The sequence below is a fragment of the Physeter macrocephalus genome, chromosome 1 (assembly GCF_002837175.3).
Source record: "Physeter macrocephalus isolate SW-GA chromosome 1, ASM283717v5, whole genome shotgun sequence".
Lineage (NCBI taxonomy): Eukaryota > Metazoa > Chordata > Mammalia > Artiodactyla > Physeteridae > Physeter > Physeter macrocephalus.
In genome coordinates, this window is record NC_041214.2 from 34,287,028 (window position 1) to 34,311,704 (window position 24,677).

Consider the following 24,677-nt stretch of genomic DNA (forward strand, 5'->3'; position numbering starts at 1 on the left):
TTACTCATTCACAGGCAGAAGCACACACCAAACTGACACTTCACAATATATAACTTGGGTTCCCATGCAGCATTTATTGAGGCACTACCATAGGCTGGAATCATGGTATTAATAGATAAGGCAAAATCTCTGATAAGAAACTGACTTAAATGAATGTAAATCACACTTCTAGGAAATTTACTGCTAAAGGATAGTAGGATGAGATTTTTGGGGTAATTTTCATATTTTTCAATTAATCTGATCAGGAGTTTGATTCCGCTTGTCATTATGGATTTTAAATGCTCAAATATATTTTTAAAATGCATAAACTCATTCCTTATCCTTTATTTTCATTATGTAAGTCCTTGATACTGCACACACTAATGCTTTTTTTGCACACTCAGACTCCCTTCAGACAGATTTATTGCTTAAATTCTATTTAAGTGAGTTGACTCTTGGGTAAAATCATCAAACAATAGGGAGGGAAGTTGAGCTAGCCTGGTAGAGGTCTAAAAAAAGATATAATTTAATACATACTAAATTCAGAAGCACAATTCTAGTATAAACAAACCATTTTCTACCCCTGCCCCTGCCAAAATCTGAGAAAATTTCATGAAGTTTTCTGAAAGACACAATAATTTTTATTCATTTTATTTTTTGCATCAGTTACAGGACACAGTTATAAAGATTAACTGATGTTAACGCAGACCCACCATGCAGACAAGTGAGAATGTGGCCCCACTGGATTTGCAGGCTCTGAGCATCTCTGCGGTTGCCCACTTTGATCAATTTTTAATTTCCATGGAATGTGCAGGCATCCAGAAGTTCTGTGAGAGGTAACATAAGAGAAAGACCGTCAGGTACTGCCTGTGCTTATTAAGTACGATGCTGTTCCTATTTTCTAAAAGTAAATGGTAGGTAATGAAGATTTTTTTAAAAAAATCTCTCTCTCTCTCTCCTCTAACTGATGTCAGTGCTATCCTTAAACATCTACATTTTCCTCTCCTCCTACTCTCCACGTCTCTAACACATGATATAATTTAACAAAAATTCAGGCACACTCCCAATAATTTGATTATTCCAGCTCTAATTTTATTTCTCCAACTTATTTTTTTTTGAGGCAGCTATGCCATGTCTATAGTACATAGAAATAGAGAGAAATGACTTACTTAGTGCCACTTCTACATAAGTATATATGTAGAAGTGGCCTGCTTAGGCTAACAACACTTGTTTCTATTAATATTAATTATACATTTTATTTAAAATCTTTGAAAATTGGTCCACTATGAGTGGTATGTATGTGTCATTTCCAACCTCCTCCCTACACTGAAGTGCTCCCACACACAGACATTTTCATTCTATTGCCAAAAAATGGAACTATACATGTAAGCAAGTTCAATTTCCAAATGATCTTCAGTTCTGTTGCACTCTCTGGCTCCTTCAAATGATTTGGCCTTTTCAGTTAGTGTCTTATACTGTGGCCTAATTGACTGCCTCCCTGGTAAGCCTGAATCCCCCTGCAGGGCCAGGAGCAAGCCTTCCTAATCTTTGTGAACTATTCGTACTGGCCCAGGCTTGGCACTCCGTCGTCCTTAAGACAAACATGTTTACCTTGACCCCCACGTTATTGCTCCTTGGTGTTTATTCTACTCACCAGAGGGTGAGCACTGTCTCATGTTAGCAATAGCCTGAAGATACTCTGGCCCTAAGTATTTTTGATAAGTTGTTCTGTCTTGAAGGTTAGCCAAACATTCTGTATCATCGCTGAAGAGCAGATCCTTTGTTGAGGATTTGAACAGCTGGAACATCATGTATTCAAACCCGTTTCTTCCAAAGAGCTCCTGGGTTAGACAGACAGACAGCGAGTGACCATCAGCACCGGGCAGCACGGAGCTGTGTTCTGCCTCAGAAGCCCCGAGCCTGCTGGACTTCTCAGCTCCAGGCCCTGGGAAACCTGGGACACAGAGACAGCTTAGGAGGTACCATAGTAAAATGGCACAAAGCATGGCCTCTGGGTTCAAATCCAGGCCCTAGCTTCTCCTGCCGAGTGACTTTAAGAAAATTCTTTTTTTTTTTTTTTGCGGTACGCGGGCCTCTCACTGTTGTGACCTCTCCCGTTGCGGAGCGCAGGCTCCGGACGCGCAGGCCCAGCGGCCATGGCTCAGGGGCCCAGCCGCTCCGCGGCACGTGGGATCTTCCCGGACCGGGGCACGAACCCGTGTCCCCTGCATCGGCAGGCGGACTCTCAAGCACTGCGCCACCAGGGAAGCCCAAGAAAATTCTTGACAGGGCTCAGTGAACCTCAGTTTACTCATTTGTATATGGAGGTAATTACGCTAAATACTGAGACGATGTATGTAAAGCACCTGCTAAATAAATAGAAAGAGCTCCAAGTTCACAGCTATATCACTCTCCCAACCAATCACTGCGGGATGTTTTCAACTCTCTGGCTCATCCTTCCATGTCTTCCTGTGGCCGGAGCCCTTGCTACCCTGCCTCTTCTGTTCTCTGGACCTGCCCCAGGCACTGACCCTGTCCCTCCCCCGCTTCCTGCCCCTCCCTCCCTTCTTTTGTCCACTTTCCTTGTAGCCCAGGCGGCAGCTCGCCCTGTGTGGGACCCATCCCTTCAAAAGTCCATGACCAAGAGCCTCTGTATTTCCACCTGTCCCTGGGTCATCACCTTTTAACTGGGATGTGTGGGCAGCATGTGCTAAGATATGTATTACTCATTTGGGGCTCCTCCAGGAATGGGGTGTGCTAGGGCAAAAGGCAGACAAGGCTTTGGGTTTCCTTAAGATCATCTGATTCAGACAGCCACTACTCCATCGGGTCATCCCTTGTTGGCTGCCTGTAGAGGTCATGAGTTGTCTGAATGTTGGCTCTTCGACTTTCACGAAGCCCAAAACAGTCTCAGCCTGCCCAGGTCCAGGAAACACACTGGGATCCTCCCTAGGTCACACAGAGTAACCTCCGTTCTGCCTTTTCCACATGTAGCCCAGCCTACTGTGAAGGCCACTGGGCCAACTCCCTTATTTCTGTGACAGAACAAGCCCAAGATGTACCACGACTCTGCTTAGAGAGTCAAGTGAGTCTCCGGGAGACGCTTGAGATACCCATGCGTCTGGGACTCTTCCAGTCCACTGTGATATCCTAGACAGCCCCAGAGCAAGAAGTGAGCACAGCCGCCAGCCTTCCGCTTTCATCAGAGTCAGGGCCCACTGCCGAGGGAGAAAGAGCGTGCGACTGGGCTGGGGTGTGCCTGTGCAGCTCTGCAAGTAACCTAAGCATTTGTCTGGGCGATGAGGACTGAATTCCCACACCTGTTGGTTGAAGAGCATTCTGCGGACAAAATCCGCCTTATCTTTCCTTGAGACCACAGCATGACTTGGGACTATGGCCAGGTGGCAGCTCTGAGCCTCGGTCACAGGCTTCCTGGTGCCATCGAGGCACAGCAGCTGGAAGTCCTCCTGCTTCAGATCCTTCGCCCAGGCTTCAGGGTTCTTTCCTGGGGAGAGAGAGGAGGTGGACGGGCCACAGTTGACAGCTTTGGTCAAGGCACCCTCAATGGGGGGTGTGACCGACCACCAGTGCCTGGGAGAATCACAGAGGCACAAAAGAACAATAAAGCCTTTACAATAAAGCAGAAGAGAAACATTCATAAACTCATAGATTTTATTAAAGGCAAAGATTTCTTCAACAGACCTGAAAAGCACTAGGCAGAAAGGAGAAGATTGATGCATTGAACCATACTAAAATGAAGAATGTTTATCAAAAGACATCATCAAGAAAGTGAAAGGCAAGCCTTTTCAGAGAGGGACAAGATATTTGTAATACACATAGCTGACAAAAACTTGTATCCAGAACGTATAAAGAATGCCTAAAAATCAAGACAGCCAGATGTGCTCATATGGACTGCAGCAGCTGTGTGTTTGTCAGTTGAGTTCAAGACCAGTGTGATAACCAACCCTGTCAAGTCTGCCCAGACTTGAAGAATTTTCTCATTCCCTAAATAAAAAAGGTTAGGACCAAAGTCACCAGAGTCTGATGGGGTTAATAAACTTCCCCCCTTGCCCATCTGGGGAGTGATACCCCAGGAAGAACTCTTGAGTTTTCTGAGAGAGGAAAGGACAGCATAGGCTCATACCGTCAGTGTTCTGCAGGACCGTGGGATACTTCACAAAGGCCACGTCTCCCTTCTCAACCAGACACCTGCACAGAGAGGGTCAGGTCAGCAAGGAGGACTCACAGCAGTGGGAGGGAGAGGCTCCAAGAGGGAACCAGTGGGAGCTCCCAGCCCTACCCCGGGCCACTGGGCACATCTGACATGGCCCACTTACGCCACACACGCTACTGTGATGCCTGCTGTCCCTGGGGACTCAAGGGGAAATGTCATGGAAAAAAGAAGTCTGCTTATTTAGATTCTATTGTAGATACCTATTGTTTGGTTCCTTGTTTTAAACAATGATCGGTTTCTCCATAAGAGATGCTTGTGTTCTCCTATTAATAGGGATATCCAAGGATGATTCTCTGGTTGGATCAAAACACACATCAGAGATTAAAATCAGCATGGAAGACGTGATTCTGAAGGAGTCCTATCACATCCATATGTCTACTCAGCCTTAACAAAAGTTAATGTGCATCATATTTTTCATGCTTAATCCCCGGAAAAATGTTTCTCTGTGTTTAAGGTGCATTCTTTGTGAGAAATGTTGAGCGCATTAAAATTCAGTTTTGTGATATTCAATCAGTTGGAATTGATCCAGTTCTCTCTCTCTCCTAATCTTAGGGTCCCTCTATCATTAGCTAGGCTCAGCTACTCCGTTCAATTTTCCATCTTGCTCTATTTCCTTGCTTCAGCACCACGCCCTCCACCCTGGCCAGTACAAATCTCAGTCCTGAAGGAGCCTGATCGTCTGCCTCAGGTGTGTCTGCACCTCGGCAGTGAGGTAAACCAGAGCTTCCCGGATCGTTAACTTCACCTGGGCATTCCTGTTGTCCCTTCTCTACTCTAGATCTGTGATTCTCCAAGTGTGGGCTGGACCGGCAGCATCAGCTCGTTAGAAATGCACGTTCTCGGGCCCCACCCCAGACCTACCGGCTCAGGAATTCTGGGGGTGGGGTCCAGCCATCTGTGTTTTAACAAGCTCTCTGGGAGATTCTGATTTGTGCTCAAGTGTGAAACAGTGACCACCGCCCCCCCGCCCGCTCTATAGAGCTTGAGACAGCAGCCCCTCAGCTCTATAGAGCATGGACTCCAAAACGTTGCCCACTTCCTGTAAACCTCTGTCTCTCCACACACCCCTACCCAACACTCACACTCTGACATGTGCTTTGGCTTCCCGGAGGAAACACAGAAATCATCACGTGGGCTTCCTTTCAGCATCCTTCTGCCTAATCTGGCAGCCCAAGGCTCCAGCACTCTCCTGCCCTCCAGGGACAAAGGAGGAGGGAAGGTCTCCCTCCAGCAAAAGTCTCCTCCCTGGGTGGTCTGCACCTCACCCGCTCAGGCACTTTCCACTGTAGTCATCCTGTTTCTCTTCTATAACCCTCTTCATTCTTCTCATCAGCTTCCACACTGCTTGTAAAAACAAACAATAAGCCCTGCCTTGACCCCGCACTGCCCTTAGCAATGGGCCTCTCTCCGGGACTCATCCAACCACGTGAAAGGATCGTGGCACTTGCCATCAGCACCCCTGCACATGACTCTCTGACCCTTGCCAGTCATCTTAGGGGACTGACTCAGTATTGAATCTCCTACCGCCCGGGTCACCAGATCCAGGAGCCAGTTCACTGTACTCATTTTATTTGATCTCTCAAGTTCATCCCTTCCCCAGTGATCTGAAATGTCATCTTTGTTTTAGACTAAATATAGTATGTCCATGTACCTGTCTCGGAAATTTTTTCTCTTCCACTGATTTATTTGTCATTTTTCACATAAACCAGCCTGTATTGATCACAGCATTACCGTATTAAGTAGTATTATAATATGATTTTTATATCTAAGAAAACAAAATTCTCTTTGTATAATTTTATTTTTAAATTCTTGGCTCTTGTTTGGTCTACCAAGATTTACTGCTTTTTCTGAGTACTGACTCCCCCTCCCCATCCGCTTTAATCCATCTGGTCACAGCGGAGGCAGCTGGAACTTCACAATGCAACTTCACGGCATGAGTTATGTGAGCAGGAAGCTTTCACCTGAACTGGGCTGACAATCCTATGTCCTGGGACCTGGGACTAATATGTTATGGTCTGTGTTTGCTTCTTTATAACTGAAGACCTGTAACAATGCTGGGGCTGCTGATCACAGACATTCCCTCTGTGTAGACTGAGAAACAGAGAAAACCACCCTGTGGGGAAAGAGAAATGAGGCAGATGTGCAGAGAGAGAGAGGAGAAGCAGAGTGCTAAAAATTCATTCATCATTTATCTGGAATTCTAATTTAACTGGATGACCTGAATTTTACCTGGCAACCCTCGCCTTAAAGTATCTTGGCTACTCCTGAGGCTCAGGTCTCAGCCCTTACAAGGAGGAAGCTCCCACAGCACCTGTTAAAATATGCCCTTGACTTAAAATGGTCCACATGGGTGTTTTCACTTGCAACCAAAGTCCTTATTCACTTTATTAAAGAAAAAAGATGTGAACCAAGATCAGCAGATAAAATGGATAGTATTCTAGAGAGTGAAAAGTGCTAAAGAAAACATAAAGCAAGAAAGGCGGATATGAAATACTGGCAAGGGTATGTGTGTGAAATCAGAGAGTGGCCAGGAAAGACTTCCCTGAGAAATCTTAAAGGAAATGAGGGAACTAGCCATGATGCTATGAGAAGGAGGAGCACTCCAGATGGGGGTAAGAGCAAGTGCAAAGGCCCTGAGGCAGGAGTGTGCCTGATATCTTCAAGGAACAGCTGTGATGCCAAGATCACAGATGGACCAGAGACAGCAAGGGGAAAGATGTAGGAGATGAGGTCACACAGAGCCTTCCCAGATCACAAAGGAGCCACACAGGTCAAAGAAGGACCCTGACTTTTACTCTGAGTTATATGGGATATTACTGGGGGGATTTAAGCAGAGAAACGTGATGCTCTGACTTATGTTTAAACAGAATCACACTCGTTGCTGTGTTGAGACAACACAGCAACGAGAGTGGGGGAGGAGGATAGGACAGATGCATGGAGATCTGTTGGGGGTTATAATCCAGGGAGAGATGATGGTGGTTTAGATCAAGGTGGTATCACTGGAGATGGGCGATGAGGACAATTCTCATTACCCTTTGCAGGCAGAGCTGACATGATTTGATGATGACCCAGACATGGGGTTTGAGAGAGAGAGAGAGTAGACACGGTTATCACACAACAAGGCTTTGACTTTTTCCTAAAGGAAAAACGGAGTTGCCTTTAACTGAGATGGCGAAGACCTCAGGAGGTACTGGTTTGGGTGGGAGTGTGTGAATTCCAGAAGGTCAGCTTGGGACATTTAAACTTGACCTGGTGATTAGAAATCCAAGTGGACATGCCCAGGAGGCAGTTGGATATATGCGTTTGGAGTTTCATCTGGAGTTTTGAAGAGATGTCTGAACAGGAACATAAATTTGGGAATTGTCAGCATATAGATAGATCGAGACTAGATAAAACCACCAAGGTCTGAGCATGAAGAGGGAAGACCAAGGCTGGAGCCCTGGGGCACGCCAACTTGTACAGGTTGGAGAATGAGGTAGAGCCAGCAAAGAGGCCGAGATGCAGTAACAGGAGAGGGAGGGGAGAATCCAAGAAAGTGTGGGGTCCTGAAGCCAGGGAAGAAAATGTATGCAAGCGGCGGGGGGGAAGAGATCGGTGGTGTCAGTGATCTGGGCTTTGGATTTATTTAGCAACACAGAGGTCCCTGGCAATTTAAAAGTGCAGTTTCAGCTGCGTGGTGGGTGGTGGTGTACGGGGGAGGGGCGTTGGGAGGTGGGGAGTGGGGAGGTGTGGTGGGAGTAGTCTTCTCACGTGCCAACAGTAAGGAGGAATGTTTTCTGTAGATAATTTAAATACAATAATAAAACCAACTCCACTGGTTGGGGTGGGGGAGGTGAACAGATTCTTAAACTAGGCTTTGGGGAGCTTGAAAGGAGAGAAAGTGAACCGAGCAAGGACATTAAAATATCCTCCTTCAAGGAATTTTGTTGTAAAGAGGAGAGAAATGGAAAGCTGCTGCAGAGGAAAGTGAGATCAAGAGAAGTTTTACTTATTTCTTTATGTTTAAGATGAGAAAACAGCAGCATGTTTGTATGCTGATGGAAATGATCCCGTAGAGAGTAAGATGCGAGAACACAGGAGAAAGAGGGGGAGGAGCGCTGGGGCAACGCCCTTGAGCGGGCTGCCTGCCGGGAGACAATCACTGCAGGTGCAGGGCTGGGCTCGGCGAGGAGACGGCCTGCACCTGCCCAGTAAAAGGAGGGAGGGCAGCGTCCAGGGGGGCGCACACACGCCAGCACTCGGCACATGTGGCAGTGGGACGTTGTGGAGTTTCTCTTTTGATTGCTTCAGTTTTCTCAGGTGAAATAGGAAACACAGGTGTGACAGATAGAGGAAGAAGTGTTGGAGGATTGAGGAGAGGAAAGAGTATGGAATGGTCTTGTAGGAGCATGGGGTAGTAACGGACTAGAGACTTCTGGCTCATCTGAGCTGGGTTCGCCTTACTTTAAAGGGAGGCCAGTCAGCCTGGAGGCGCTGGCACCGAAGTAGAATGTTGCACCCAACCCAGGTCGAGGTTCAGCCAGGAGAGATGACCGGCATTTGAGGATGTGCCCAGGGGAATAATTATCACGGTTCGCTGTGGAATGTATGCTGCATCCGGAGGGAGAAAAGGACATGAGGGTGGGTGTGAACAGGATCAACGGACCTCAGGTCAGTAGGAATGGTGGAGCCGGGAAGCTAGAAGGAGTGCAAAGGCAGGCAGGTGTTGGCGGGCAGAATGAGGTGTCTAGAGCTAAGATTGTTCTACGTGTGCTCGTCTTCACTTTGGAGCTTCCGTGGTTCTGGCTAGAACTCCGAGGACAGAATTCTAGGTCTCTGTGATTCTACTGTAATCATACCAAAATGGGACCATGGACCCTAATACCAACGTCCTTCCCAGTGTAAAGAGAAGTTCAACTATTTTCGCCTAGGTTTAATGTTCAGCATATATTTTTGTAGTGGGATCTGTGAAAATATGTTATTTATGTACGGCTTATGAAAGTGACAAAACTTTGGAGAGGGAGGGACCAAGCAGTCTGGCGGTGTGATGAATAGAAGGCTCCTTTCTGGAGGCTCACGCGTTCTCCACACCACCCTAACTCCACAGGGTGCCCTTCATACTGAGAATTAACTCTACCTCCTTAGCCAGGCCCACAAGGCACCCAGACAGCCAATGCCTGCAGCTCCAGCCTCCTCCCTCACCTGATCCCCTCCCTCCCAATGCTCTACTCTGGGGCCTTCTCTGGCCTCAAATATGGCATCATCTGTCCAGCCCCAGCCTTTGTCCTTGCTGTTCCTTCTTCCTGGATTACTCTTCTCCAGATTTTCTCAGGCCTGATTTCCTCTCAACATTTAACCCTCAGTTCACATGGCCCCTCTGATCCTGAGGCCTTCCCTGACCACCTTTTCTAAGATTGTCCCTGAGTCACTGCCATATCACCCCCCTTGGTCACCCCCCCCAGCACTTATCACAGTCAGGAAGTGATTGTGCTTTATGTGTTTATTGTCTTACTCTCCCCACGAGACTCAGAGGCCGTGTGTCTTGCTGTTGCTCTAACCTCTCTACTTCGAACAGTGCCTGCCACATACTAGGTGCTCAATAAATATTTCTTGAATGGATGGAGGAGCCCAGGAATATGTGTTTTTAAACATACTCTTCAACCAGGTGTAAGAAGCATGTAGCCGGTGTCCTTCCTTTGATCTTAAACCGGGGCTCTGAAAGATCCTGTGACTTGTCCACAGTCACAGAGAAGAATAGATCAAAAGTAGAAGCAGGGTTGTGACCTGTGTCCATCAGTCTTGCCTCTCCCCAGGTGCCCTGAGTCCGCCGGCTCTGCCCAAGAGTGCTCCAGAAAGGGGCCGGGCTTGAGTCCTCGGGGCCCCTGGGAATCTGCAGTTCTGTTCTCTAATTCTGGCTCCTCCTAAATGCAGCACCCAGATGGTGGGATGATGAGAAAGGTGAAAGGGCAGGAAGTTCACCGGGCTGGTGCCAAAGCGAAAGGTGGTGGACAGATGCTACTTGCCTGAGCGCCCCACTCGAGCCGTAGTACCCCTCCTGGCTGTTGGGAGCACACGTGTGGGCTGGCGTGCCGCTGCCTTTGCACAGGGCACAGAGACTGGACGCTGGATCAGACCCAGGGGCACAGCTTTGACTGAAGAATTCATCTGTGCAGGAGGACACGAGAGGTCAGCTCTTCCTGCCTGTGTTGGCAAGAAAGCCTCAGACTTTGTTCCTAAAATTGCCTGAGTGACATAAAGACACACTCAGGTATTTAGTACCATATGATTAGAAACAAGAACCTTATGGAATTAAAAAAATAAAGGTTGCAGCTGAAGCAAAGTAAAGGGGGCCTGGCTGAAGCTGGGACAAGGGTCTTTGAGATCACAGAAGTCCCGGCATAGGTCAGTGGCGCAGACAGGTGGACACAGGTTTAACCCTAAGACAGTGGACAAAATTGGAAGTCCTGGGTGGTTGAAGCTGTCCTGTATGCTTTCTGATCTCTACTGCCCTTGTCCATCTTTACAAGGTCTGCCATCATGACTCGAAGGCCAGGAAGGGGCTCAAGAGGCCCAGCTGCCCACCCCTGTGCTGAGCCCCAGGGCACTGTGGTGAGGAAACCACACAAGCCCCGCCCTCCTGGACCCCAAGTTTCTGTGGTGACAGTCACGACTCAAGTAACCACGCCAGTGAATTCATGTTTCCCCATCATCGTGTTTCCCCACCGTGCTCTGGGAAAAAGAACATGGTTCCACGGCTACAGATAAAGGAACCTGGTGCAGACCTGGGAGTCAGGGAGAGGCCTCAAGTGGAGAGATGAAGAATGAATAGGAATTACCCAAGTGAAGGGCAAAGAGACGAGTTTTCCAGACAGGAAGCAGCATCTGCAAAGGCCTAGGGCAGGGGTTGGGGGAGGGGGCAAACAGCACAGAGAGCTTAATGGAGGCCATTGGGCCTGGACCACCCAGTGGTCCAGTGAGTGGGAGGGGTCAGGGTCCAGACCACATGTGATATTTTACACCTTTGTGTACATTTTGTTCTTTATTCGTAGAGAAATGGGGAGCCTCTGACGGGCTTTAGACAATGTTGGGCCAGGGGTCTAGCAGCAGGGTGAGCCAGGACAGATGTGGGGTGCAGGCAGCAGGCTACTGCAGGGGTCCAGGGGACATGAGGGCAGCTTGAAGTAGCACAAAGGGGAGGGAGGAGCTACGTGGAAGGAGGAGAAGCTGGTATCACTGGTGATGGACAGGTGTGTGGTGGATGGCAGATTCATTCCCAGCTGGGGCCAGAGGATGGACTGTGGGGGGCCTCCACCAAGCTAGGCAGCTCTGGAGCAGGACCAGGCTCGGCAGAGGTGATGCATTCCATGTTGTACAGGTTGAGTTTAATGTACTTTTTGAAATACTGGACAAGATAATGTCGAACAAGCAGTTCAATATACATAGGTTTGGAGATCAAGGAGAGATCTGTGCCAGGGACAAAAACTTGATAGTTATCAGCATATAGACACAATGACAGTACAGCAGCAAACATTTATCTAGTGCTTGCTATGTGCCTAGCTTTGTACGTATAACGTTTGTTTAGATCGTCATCTAGGCTATAGGCATGCATGTGAGGGCTTGGGGGTTGAGTTTAGAGTGGGGAAAAAAGTTGCTTTAAGCAACTCAAACGTTTATTAACCAGGTTGGGAAAGGGACTTTGTAGGGGTAGGAGAAAAAAGAAGCCAGTGTGTTTTCACAAAAGCCAGGAGATGGTGGTTAAAGGTGATCTGAAGCAGGAAAGGTCATGGAAGCACAGACAGGAGCCCATCCTTCCAGATGAGCAACATGGAGGTCCCAGTTCTCCCTGTGGAACCAGGTGGAGGAGCCAGAGGGCAGGGAGTGCAGCCGTGAGTGGGGTGAGTGGCTGAGACCATGATTTTAAGAGGTCTGGCCATAAAGGGGAGAAAGAGAAGGCAGGAGCTGGAGGGGAATGTGGGGAGAGGGAGGCTTTTTAAAGGTGGAAGACACTGGGTGCATTCACATGCTGAAAGAAATTGTTGGACATACCAGAGGAAGAGGTAGTAACTGAGGGTGCAGCTCTGGGGAGGGGCGAGGCAGGGCCCACAGCCAAGTGCAGGTAGGAGGACGGGCTGCGTTGTAGAGGGAGGCTGAGCAGGTGCAGCCAGCAGGAGCCCCCAGCTTTGGCGGTGGGGTGTTGATGGGAACCTTCCTGGGGGTTTGAAGTATCTCTTGCAGGCGCAGATGAGATCATGTGCTCAGAAAGGGTGATAGGTAGGTAAGCGTGGGATGGAAGTGTACAGACAACTAGGACATTAGGATAATTATTGGGAAGTGTGGGTGTGGAGCAGAGGAACAGTGGGGGTACTCGTGTGCGCCAGGGCAGGGCAGGGGGCGCTGGGGTCAGCAGCTGGAGAATCTCCATGGAATGAACTGCTCTGCCCTGCGACATTCTCCAGCTGTGTTCAGCTGGTCAGGCGCAGAGGGCCAAGAGAGCGGGTGATGGGGTTCCTGCGGGGCTCGGATTTGTCAGATGGCTGGGGAAAGCAGGGGAGCAGGAGCCTTTCAGGTATTGGCAAGAGCGTTGCTGAAATGACTCATATGGAAATTTAAGAGAGGTGAGGGTGAAAGTGAAAGCTAAAGCGCTCAAAGACTTACTGGTGTAAGGTTTTCCATTAGGAAAGCAGCCAATTCAGTTTGTGTGGGAAAACAACACATACACACACACGCATATCACATGCGCACCCCTACGCCCCACTCTTGATTTGCAACCCAGGCCTCTTCCCTGAGCCAGATTTGAAAGACATAAAGAGTAGTGTATTTCCCTGAGATCTGCCCTTTGGGCCAAACCACTCCCCTCAGAAGCAATGCGCGAGGAGAAAGAGGAGTCCTGCTAAGGAGAGGTGAAGCTCACCCACATGGCTGTCCAGCCCTTGTCCACACCATCCACTTATGCCATTCATTGAACTGAATTTCTCCCCTACACAGGCACAGGCCCAAGGAAGGGGCTGCCGCACCACCGCTCGGAGCGCACTTACCAAATTTACAGGACCCAGTTTGGTTGTATATGAAACCCATCGGGATGTTCCAGCCTGCAGAAGTGCCAACTGCAGTGTGGCAGGACTTCTTGCCTCGCAGAGAGTTCCAGGTGAGGTCAGCATCTGACTTCTTGACCACTGCCACGACGTAATAACCTTGCAACAGAGATACCAAGATGCAATTTCAATACCTCCAGGGACCTCCCAAAATGTACTGCAGAGCTGCTGCCTGCCACTCTCCCAGGGGAGGGGGAACAGCTTGAAGCCCTCACCTCGCTCTAGCAGACCCTCTCAGTAACCATCATGTTAGGTACTCAGCCAAACAGAGTGACTCTACTGCTCTCCAGATATGTCTACAGGCATACACTCACACATATTTACACACACACTTCATACTTTTTCAACAGTATCCTGCCAGTGCATTCTTTTCTGCCAGTGCTTTATTCCTCCTCAATGATATACCTTTTTGATTCAGTAGAAATACATATGGCTGTCTCATTCTATTTATTAGTTGAATCTAAGTTATGTCCACTGTATAGAAGTACAGTGTTTTATAATCCCCCTACTGGTGGGCATTTAAGTTGTGACCCATTTTTCCCTATTAAAAATCACTTATCTAAATAAATCTTTGTATGGAGTGTGCACCTGTTTAAATATTTCTGTTGAACAGAAGTCCAAAAGAAAGAGCTCTAATGACTTCTTTTTTAAAGTCAAGTCTCTGATTTTCTAGGTTTATAATAATACCATTTTCTAACAAGGACAATTTAATCTCTTCCTTTCCCCCAAATTTTTTTAAATCGTTTTCTTATCTTTCTGCATTCACTTACAAAATAATGTCAAATATCTTTGGTGGGTGTGGGCATTCTTGTCTTGTTCCTGATTGTTATGGGAACACCATTGATACTTGATGTATTCCTATTGCAGTAGAGTGTAACAGAATCCTGCTTGTTGAGTAGTAAGGCCTAAACTGCAAGGCTGAATTTAGAGACTGGAATCATGGGTAATGTGGTTCTCCACCACCACTCCCACCACCCCCAACACACACACCCTTTCTTGCTGTTGTGGTTGAGGTGTCTGTATATTCATGCCTGGAAAAGTTGGGAATCAACATGGCAGTGGAAGACCTGCCTCACCAATTACTAAATGATCTCAGACAAGTCGCTTAGCATCTAGGATCCTAAATTTCTCCTCAGTGAAATGGTAACAGTAATGCTAATATGAGCACACTGTACGTTAGGAATGGGAAGGGGAGGTTACATGGATAGGTTTCCAGCCATGTTGCTTATGGCAGAAGAAGTACCAGAGCCCCTTTCTTGGTGAAGCAGATTCTCCTGAGGGCACCGCAACCTCTTGCCTATCAGACTGGGTTCTATTACGCCATTCTGGTGGCCAAATACTGTTACAGTGCCTTTCTTGAGCTGTAACAATTTCTGCACAAATGGCATTATTTATTGTCATCTGGTGTGTGTGTATGTGGCTTTGGGATTAACCCCTCTCCATCTCTACTCCAATCTAACTTTCTCCATCACCCTGAACCGTCTTCTAAGCATCCTCATTGACCTACATTTGTATATCACTGCAGTTCCTGGAAATTTCAATCACTTGTGAATCAATTAGAATTCTTTCTGACTTTACGTATTTTATAGTCAGAACAACGAAATGCCGGCCCTTAGAGTTGAGGATACAGATCCAATTCAGAGAAGACAGAAAGCCATGAAAGCAGAGAGGGAAGAGGGACAGTTTATCCCAGGGCTGGGGTCCTGCTGCAAACAAAGGGCAGCTGCCGCAGGGTGAGCGGCTTTGCACCCCTGAGGCTTTTGTGAAGGCAGGCGGTGCAGGGCCTCATGACCCCAAGCTTGTGTGCCCGCCCACCTCCTGCAGCTCTCCTGTCTCATAAGAAATTCCAAACCCAGGTGAGCACTTGTTTTCATCTCAAGATCCTCCATCACAATGGTTTTCAAAGCTTAATATGCATCAGAATCATCCCGAGGGCTTGTTAAAACACAGAGCAGCGGCCCCATCCTGGACCCCAGCAGACCTGTGGTCAGACTCAAGAACGCTCACATCTAACAAGTTCTCAGGCGACGCTGATGCTGCTGGTCCAGACACCACACTGCCTAGAGAACCACTGCTCTAGCCAAGGCCCAAGACTAGGTACCTCAGGGACAGACACAGAACAAGAAAACTTGTCACCTGGTCTCCTATTCTGAAGAGGAGGTCAACTCCCCAGCTATTCAAAGCCAGCCACTAAAAGCTAAAGGGTTGATTTCATTTTCATCCTCCTCATCTTCAGTAGCAGCATCTATGACTCCCCTCCTCCTCCTCTGAGGCATCCACTGGGCCCCAGAAGTGTCAGGAACGGGCTCCTGCCCCGGTGCAGAGACGGGTGGCAGTATGTGACACGGAGCGCTGTGGTGGGTCAGGAAGGGCAGGGGGGTTCCAGTCACGGCGCCTCTGCTCAAACCCAGGGGCAGCCACTTCCCGCTGTGTGGCCCTGGGCAAGTCACGCCGTCCCTGAGCCTCACTTTCCCATCTACGTGATGCGGCCAGCGATGCCCGTGTTCTAGAGGACTGCTGAGCAGAGAGAGTAGGAGCCCTCTGTCCCCTGTGACATGCCCCACGACGGACTTGCTCCTTCGCGATGGACTGCCGCACTGTCAGCTCTCTCTCTCTCTCTCTTTTTTGTTTAACAACTCTAGTGACTTGGGTTTATTTGTAAGGCTTTCCTCACCCCCTCCCTGACAACAGGCCTTTACCTTTGAGCCCCAGTGTTACTGATTCTGACTCACCTTCCACAGGTGTGTTCACACACTTAGACCCAAGCTGCTCTTTGCCATCTTGAGACACTAAAAAGAAAAAGAATTGAGGTACAGGTCATTAAATTCTCACATTACTCAAGTCCTGACTTTCTCAGTCTCAATAGTCAAGAATAAAATGAGAAACGCTAGCTAAGCAGTTTGTCATTGGCCATCAACAAGCGGAGATCCTGCGGTCCTATTTCACCTCCTCTCTCCTGACCTTTGCCACTGGAACATTAGGTTCCATCCCAGAACATGCCCAACACTCGGGGAATTACAGAGAAAGAAAATGAGATGCTCATTGAAGGGGGTGGGGTGGGGAACAGAAGCCACTGAAGACCTTGACAGAGATCCTTTCGATTTGCTGTGTGATTCTAGGCATATGGACATGCTTCCCTTCAGAGCTCTGGGCTGTGTAGACAATCCTTGTAGCCATGCTGTGTTGGAGGGGAAGGATCCAGCCCATGGGTCAGAAAGACCTGGTTGCAGTCTTTATTCTACCTTGGACACATCATTCAACTTCCCCAAGCCTTAGTTTTTATACCTGTAAAATGGAGATACCACTATTTACTTCACAGAGTTGTTTTGTTTTGAAGGATAACGTATGGTTTCTCACTCACTGCATAGCAGATGAGGCGTTTAACAAATAGTGGTGAAATCCTCTTCTCCCCTGGCTTTATTTTTCCAGGTGGATGGATCCCCACAAAGACCGTGACCTTGTGGCCCCATCCCTCAATGTCCCAGTGCAGCTTGGGTGAGCGAATTTTGGATTAGTAAATTTGGAAGAAGGATCTAGGCATCTGTGGCTCTTCCTTTGTTGGAGAGAACGGGGAGAGGGTGGTTTCGATCTCATCTGTGACAGAATGTGTTTTCTCTCTGCCCTCAGCAGGCGGTCTGCCAGCAGACCTGTCCTCCTGAATTGGCGGGTGACTCTAACTCAAGGACAATTTGACAAGCCCCATGGCTAGCTCTATGCCATGCCCTCCAATATCACTCTTCCAGTAATAAAGGTTTTAGTTTGATTTCCTTCTGCCTAAATTCCGCATCTACATCTTAACTGGTTCTGACTCTGGGGAAGATAGATGTTATCTACTAGCTCCCCACACTCCAGATAACAGCTATTGTTATCTCCGCACTGAACTAAATTATTTCCTCACCTTTCTGTGTCCATAGCCCAGAGGGAAGAAAACACAGAGACCCTCCCCTCCACTTACAGTAGTTCTCTGCCAGGACAGGCACCAGACCACATTTGCCCGCTGTGTAGATGAAGCCTCCATCCAAGCTCATGGCATCAGCCTCTCCTTTCTGAAGTTAAGAAATAAAACAATAGCACAACATTGAGGCTGTTACCCTGTCTCACCCTCAGAGGTTTCCATCTCATTGGCTTCATGTCACACGTCCTTGTGATAAACCAAATGGTGTATGACCCAAAGCTTCTGCCACATAAACACAGGGTTTAGAAAACTGGACATGCCTTTAGCCTGTTAACCCAGAAGCAAGCACCCAACCCAGGTCATGCTCCCTGGTCATCTCTGTGCCCTCGCATGAGACCCCGTTCTGAGTACTGGACATGCCATCACTACGCTTTCTTTGCGACCATTGTCACTCGCTCGACAATCAGACTCAGGGTATGTGTCTAATCTGTTTCTATGGAACACATTTTCTTCCGTACGACAGAGTTCAATTCTGTTCTTATAACCCCATTAGTATTCTACTCTAATTAATAATTCATTAATAATTAACTTATGATTTTAATCAATGAACTTTTCCAACAACAGAGACAAAAAAATGCATACTTATATTCATAGATAAGGTCATCAAGAAACAAACACACAGACACAGGCACACTCTTTGCTCTTCCCCTGTTAATTGCTCTTCTAGAAATCTATCTTAAAACAGTAGTAACTATAGAAGCAAAGGCTTATCAAGCCCCTACTATGTGCCAGGCCCTTTTCTAAACACTTTACAATGATTTCTTCATGTACTCCCTCACAGAACCCAGTAAGGTAGGTACTATAATTCTCCCCCTTTTATACCTTAGTTAACTGAAGCAGAGAGAAGCTAAGTAATTTGTCCAATAGATGGTCACTAAGACTTAGGTAGTTTAATTCCTTAGCTTCTGCTCATAACCACTATGGAATGTGTCAGCCTCCAGGATCTGACTACTCCAAAGGACACATCCCTAAATACTATTCTAGGTATGTTTTTTTCATCCACAAAATGGGTGAAAAATCTACCTCATAGGCTCATCATGAGGAATAAATGAGTTAAGAGCTCATACATATGCATGGCACATAGTAAGTAACTCCAGACATATTCACTGTCATTAATATTAAAGATATACTTAGAAATATTGATGGGTATAGAACAAAAATCTTCAATCCCATATTATTTATAACAGCAAAGGAGTTGGAAATTATTCAGCTATAGACATTTAGAAATTGGTTGAATAAATATTTGGTGGACTATTATGCAGGCATTAAAAACATATTTTAAATGAAGACTTCATTACCTAAGAAAGTGCACCAATTGTGCTCATGAACTGAAATCATAATCACAACTGTTAACATTTATAGACTGCTTATTATATGCCAGGCAATGTTACAAGCGCTCATATTCATTTAATTCTTATACTTGACAAATTTAGGAGACTGTATATGTAGCAAGACTTTAATCTTAGAAGTTGGTCCCAGGGATGTTTACCAAAATAAGATCTTCTTTCTTAAGAAAAATTGTAGTCTCCTAAGTTTGTCATTTTTTCAATCTTTTATTTATAAATTTATTTTTTTCTAATCTCAAAAATATTGTCTGCTCATAGAGAAAATGGACGGTTGATACCAACACAACATCATAACTCAGAAATTATGTGGTGCTGATTTCTAAGTTATGAAGTTGTAAATGATATCATTTATTTTTCATTTCTCTTCCAGCATGTAATAATTTTATCACCAGAAAAAAAACTGAACCTGTCCAGAGAACTGAAAAGGTTGATTTTCTTTCCCAATCCACAGGGGTCCTGACCACACCCTGGGGTGTCACCCAGCTTCCTAGGCAGGACCCCTCAGTGCTCCCTGGGCTCCAGAGCTGAGGTCCTAAGGAGTCTTGGTCCCGGGCTGCTCTGTGTTTCCGCCGGCCCCGAGCGGGAGGGGCCTGTGGGAGCGGCGGGGTGGGGCTTTGGAGAGTTGGGGGTGGGGGAAGGCAGCACGTAACAGGTGCGTCTCAGCCTCACAGCTGATGGAAAGACATCCGGGAAGGGGGCTTCACCGCCAGACTCGCAGAAGCGCCGCGTGTCCGGGTGTCAGAGCCCAACTGCAGGAGCGGGGCCCTCCTTACCGCGACGGCGGCGATGCAGCCCTCGGTGGTCTCCTCCGCGGTGCACTTCAAGATGCCACCGCTCAGGGCACTCCACTCGTCACACTTGGCCTTCTCGTGCTGGCCCACTGCGCACCACATCACCCTCTGGGGGTCTTCTGTCCCTAGTTCTGGTGGAGAAGAGCCAGGAATCCAAAGGAAGCCCCCAGATGGGGGAGGGGAGGGGGGCGGTTAGCGCCACTGGCTTCCGAGCGGCTGCCCAACAGCAGAGTTGGCAGCAGTGTCTCATGCCCATGTCACTGCTCATTCCCGCCTATCGCCTCCCGGGAGAAATGGCGAACTCGGTTCCCAGAAAGAGCAGTGAAGGCAGAGCCAGCACTCTCCTGACCTCCCCTACTCAGAAGTCACCACCCCAGGGGACGCCTCTCTGAGCACCAGCCTGGCTCAGGGCCTTGTGGGGTTTTCTCTTCCAGGACGGGGTTCTCCCATCCAAGGAGCATCCCCCAGTTGGAAGCCAGTGTCATTTGTTCTGGGTGGGCCTGCTTGCTCTGACGCCCACGTCAATCTCAGTGGCTTTGGTAGACGCTCCATAACTACTGGTTAACTAAAAGAAGGAAGGAAGGAAGGAAGGAAGGAAGAAATAAACCATGGGGATCCAAAGGAAAGCAGGCACTGGATTAAAACCCTCTGAAATTCTAGCTCTGCTCCTGATGGTGGCAGAGGCTGTGTTCCCACTGCAGTTTAGGATGGGCTATTTTCCCTGTCAAACAGACCTACTGCAGGGTGGGGCAACCCTGGTTCACACAAGGGAGCCAGGACCATCATTACTTCAAGTTGCCTGTAATCTGAAGGTCTTTCAAAGCCTTTTGTGACCCCCTAATTCAGGCCTTTTCCCCAGATCAGCAGAAAATCCTTGCATGAACCCAATGCAGGTGGTAGCTCCCTTGGGCCCTGCAGGCCAGTGGAGGTTGGGTGAGGTGAGGCTTGCGGGCACCAGGAAAACCTCCATGGCCACACCCTGCCCCATGCCCAAGCTCTCCAGGTCCCCCCCAGGACCTTACACACCACTCATTAGATGCTGGATGGCAGAAAAATACTCGTATCCCAGGTATAACTTGGCGTCCATCTTAGGTGGGACTCTTAAAAAACCAAGGGCGGCGTCCGTAAACAGCAGGTCCTTTCCATGAGGAGAGCCGAAGAGCTGGAATTCTGCTGACTTGTCTTTTCCAAAATTCTCCTGTTCAAAGGATAAAAGAAACAGTGAAGGAAGGAGGCTAGCATAAGGAAGTAAAGGAAAAACAACCCCCAAACCAGACAAGGAGAGCAGAAAACGAGAGAAATATGAGTGCCTGAGAGTAAAGACCATGCCAAGGCCCTCCAAAGTCCCTGTGGCTCATGGGGTTCTCAAATCTTCTCCAGCAAATCCCAGCTCGTCTGCTTTGTGGGCCTCAGGGAGACTGCCAGGGGCTGCCCCCAGGTCTGCATAAAGGGTAATGGTCACTATGGGCCAGGCAGCTGCCCCTCTTCTATGCTGCATTCCCACAGGGCAGCCAGTGATGGTGGCCTTGTTGCTGGTCATGGTGGGCTTCATCCTGGAGCGGGTGCTGATCCAGGACCATCAAGCCTGGAGATCAGAAGTCCTGGGCGCGTCTGCCACCCCAAGCCTGCCACTGAAGGCCTTCAAGCAGTCCCTTCCTCTTTCTGGCCCCCCAAAAAACGAAGGGCCCTTTGCGTATAACTCCCGCTGACTGGCCCAAAGCCACTCCTGATGGTAGCTGACGGTAACACCTACCCACGCGCTCTTTGCCATGTCTGTCTGCTTTTTGCTTTTGCAGTGACTCTGCATGTTGCCTTCTCCGGCAAACCCCACGTTTCCTTGGGGTGCCCACAGCTTACCCCGGGGCCCAGGAACCTTTCCAGATACGCCCTGCAAATCAGTCCCTTCAAAGCATATAATCCATGTCCCCAAGGTTGTGCCCTTTGGTGATTATCTGTGTGTATAATGTGCTCACCGTATCTTCCACAGTTGTCTGTGAGTGACCCAAGGGCAGGTCTGTGTCTAGTTCATCTCTGACCACCCAGTGCTGAGCAGAGGGTGCTGACAGAGATGGGACAGGTGACCGGATGAGGGCGGGCTGGGAGAGAGGGCCGCCAGCACAGGACACAGAATGCTGTGTCCCCTCACCTGCCGCTGAGGGGTCCCCACCAATGGGATAAGAGGGGAGGACCTCATGGAGGAGTGGCACCTGCCTTGCAGCCTGAGGACCTCTTTACAACTGAGAAGAATAAAATGGGGCAACAAGGGGCTTCTGTGGAGTCTTTGGCCCATGGCGTTGATGATGCCAAGACAGGGAGTTTTATGGCCACTGCTGCCCATCACGTATCCAGACCGAGTGCTTGTCAGTGAAGCGGAGGACATGTGGCGTGGTTCCCGCTGTGCTGGACACCCACGACTTCCACAGTGGCTAGAAGGGAGTGAAGGAGAGCGCCCCAAATCCAAGCAGGGACCCCTACGCAGGACGGGAGGACGGTGGGTGGGGCTACCTGGGCCAGGCTGAGAAGCTCCCAGATCAAGTCCTCCTTGCCGCCCATGCTTCGGGCCACGACGGCATGGGAAGGGACCCGGGCCAGGTGGCACCTCTCGTACTGGTCCACAGTCCTCCGGGTGTTGTCCCTGCAGAGCAGCTCATACTCGTCCCTGTCAGCCTCGTTAGGCAGGTTCTCTGTGGAGGGAAGCGCACATGAGCCAATGGCAGGCAGAGAAGGAGGTGTGGTCCCTGCCCCTCCCTGTATCCCAGATTGTTTGGGGATTTGTTGAAATAACTTTCTAAGCCCAAGATGGAGCCGCTCCTGCCTGGGATGCCACGTCACCACAGAAACTTAGATAACTTCCTGTGCCTGTAAATGTTCTGCTTGACCAGAAACGCAGCCTATCCAGTCAGCCAGGCCCCCAATGCCAAGCCAACTCTGGGCTCTATACTTCCTTCCTTCTTCCTTCTCACCCTTGGCAAAGTGGCCCCAATCAATCAGATATTATCTATTTTTCTCTTTGTTTTTCTTTATCCTATCAAAGCTTCCTGCCTTCTGCCCTATTTTGCAGTTCTCTGAATGGAGACTGCCCATTTCAAGAAGTGTTGAAGTTTGCATCACCTAAACTGTCTTCTTTAATCATGTTTTAACAGCCTGAGGAGGACTAAAAGAGAATCTTTTCCAAATACATTTTATACAGGTGAGGATGCTGAGCCCTCAGGAGATGAAATGACACGTTCTCACTGCAGAGAGACCCAGGGCTGGGAGGCATGCTCGGCCCAAGGCTCTGCTAACAAGGATGGTGACAGCAAATGTTTTCTGAGAGCTCATAGCACACCAAAGACTGACCTGCAGGCTCTTCATGCTCTGTCAAGTTTAAGCCTCATAACAACTGGGGGAGGCTGGTAGATTATCCAGATTATCCCATTCTAGAGATGAGGAGACTGAGGCTAAGAGGGTTAAGGGAACTCATCAAAGTCTGAGTTAGTCTGTGGCTGACACAGCGCCAAGCTAGGACAATCCAGGTCCCCCACTAAAGCGGCAACACTCCCTTGGGGGAAGACCTTGCTTGGGAAAGGTGGCAGAGAGGTTGAGGGATAGACGGAGGCCTAGGGGCCCAGTCAGGACACTCTATAGGTGCAAATAAGGACCAGAAAACCGTGTGAGGAAAACAGGCTCTTTGGTTCCCCTTGTCTAGGTGTTAGAAGGTGTTCTAAATTGTGTCCCCCTAAAATTCATATGTTAAAGTCCTAATCCCTAGCACCTCAGAATGTGACCTTATTTGGAAACAGAGACAGTGCAGATATGATTAGTTAAGATGAGGTCATAGTGGAGTGGGGAGGGGTGGGCCCCTGATCCAGTATGACTGGTGTCCTTCCTAAAAGGGGGAATTTGGACACAGGGAGAATGCATGTGAAGAGAAAGACAGAGATTGGGGTGATGTAACTGCAAGCCAAGGAGCACCAAAGATTGCCAGCAAACACCAGAAGCTATGGGAAGGGCATGGAACAAGTTCTCCCTCACAGCCCTCAGGAGGAACCAACCCTGCCAACAGCTTGATCTTGGAATTCTAGCCTCTAGAACTCAGATGATGATTTCTGTTGCGTAAGCCACCCAGTGTGCGGTACAGTTGGTCCACTATATCTGCAGTGGATGTGGGTTCCACATCTGCAGATCAAAGATTTTTTTTTTAATTCCAGGAAATTCCAAAAAGCAAAACTTGAACTTGCCACGCAGGCAACTATTTACATAGTATTTACATTGTATTAGGTATTTAAGTAATCTAGAGATGATTTAAAGGATGTGCATAGGTTATATGCAAATACTACACAGTTTTATGTAAAGGACTTGAGCATCTGCAGATGTTGGTATCTGCAGGGGTCCTAGAACCAACACCCCATGGATACCGAGAGATGACTGTACTTTGTTATGGCAGCCCTAGCAAACTCATATAGAAGACCTTAGGTTGATAAAATCTCACATTGAAAGGGAAGTAGTACAATTAGAGTTCCTGTGAATAGATCTATTTTAATCAAGCATGTTGCAGAGAAAATACATTTTAAATCTTTATATTAAAAGAAACAAATTTAAACAGCTTGGTAATGTTAGAATTAAAAGAATCAATATGATCTAACATCTTCAGAAAGAAATAACTTTTCCACCTCAGTCCCTCTAGGGCCCAGTGGTGGCAGCAACTCACCATCAACACTCATTTACCCTACAGCCCAGTGGATAGTCTCTCAGAAACTTCTGCTTAAAAGACAATGAGGGGGCTTCCCTGGTGGCGCAGTGGTTGGGAGTCCGCCTGCCGATGCAGGGGATGCGGGTTCGTGCCCCGGTCCGGGAAGATCCCACGTGCCGCGGAGCGGCTGGGCCCGTGAGCCATGGCCGCTGAGCCTGCGCGTCCGGAGCCTGTGCTCCGCAACGGGAGGCCACAACAGTGAGAGGCCCGCATACCACACACACACAAAAAAAAAGACAATGAGGGATCTTGTATAATAGTGGACATGTGACTTTCAGCAAAGGGAAATTGGGATGGTCTCGGACAATTGGTTGTTTTCAGAGAGTAAGGATGTTTTCAGTTCTCCAGGGTGAGCATTAGAAGATGCTACCCATTGGCCTAACTGTGCCAACTTGAGCAGCCAGAGGAAATAACAATGACGGCTATTAGGAACAACTTGATTCTGGGAAACGAAACCCATAGATGACAACACCAGTTAAAATTATTGATGATAAGACACACATGAATTGCCAAAATGCTAGCAAACCAGGTCAATGTGTGATAATGAGGGGACAGTGAATTGCGGACAG

The 24,677-nt window shown here is 48.2% G+C and overlaps 1 protein-coding gene across 5 annotated transcripts in view; it reads right to left on the reverse strand.

The window, feature by feature from the left end:
• Positions 1-597: 597 nt before the first annotated feature.
• Positions 598-24,677, reverse strand: part of LOC102976367 (inhibitor of carbonic anhydrase) — a 59,071-nt gene continuing 34,991 nt past the window's right edge. For all 5 annotated transcript variants that reach the window (XM_028489676.1, XM_028489694.1, XM_055089072.1 and 2 more), the window contains 11 exons: positions 21,882-22,060; positions 20,403-20,574; positions 19,359-19,507; positions 17,240-17,330; positions 16,017-16,073; positions 13,228-13,383; positions 10,216-10,357; positions 4,124-4,188; positions 3,300-3,484; positions 1,634-1,820; positions 598-806 (listed from right to left, as the gene is read on the reverse strand). In XM_028489676.1, the coding sequence (XP_028345477.1) occupies positions 772-806; positions 1,634-1,820; positions 3,300-3,484; positions 4,124-4,188; positions 10,216-10,357; positions 13,228-13,383; positions 16,017-16,073; positions 17,240-17,330; positions 19,359-19,507; positions 20,403-20,574; positions 21,882-22,060 (1,418 nt within the window). In that variant the 3' untranslated portion in view covers positions 598-771. The remainder of the gene's footprint in view (positions 807-1,633; positions 1,821-3,299; positions 3,485-4,123; positions 4,189-10,215; positions 10,358-13,227; positions 13,384-16,016; positions 16,074-17,239; positions 17,331-19,358; positions 19,508-20,402; positions 20,575-21,881; positions 22,061-24,677) is intronic.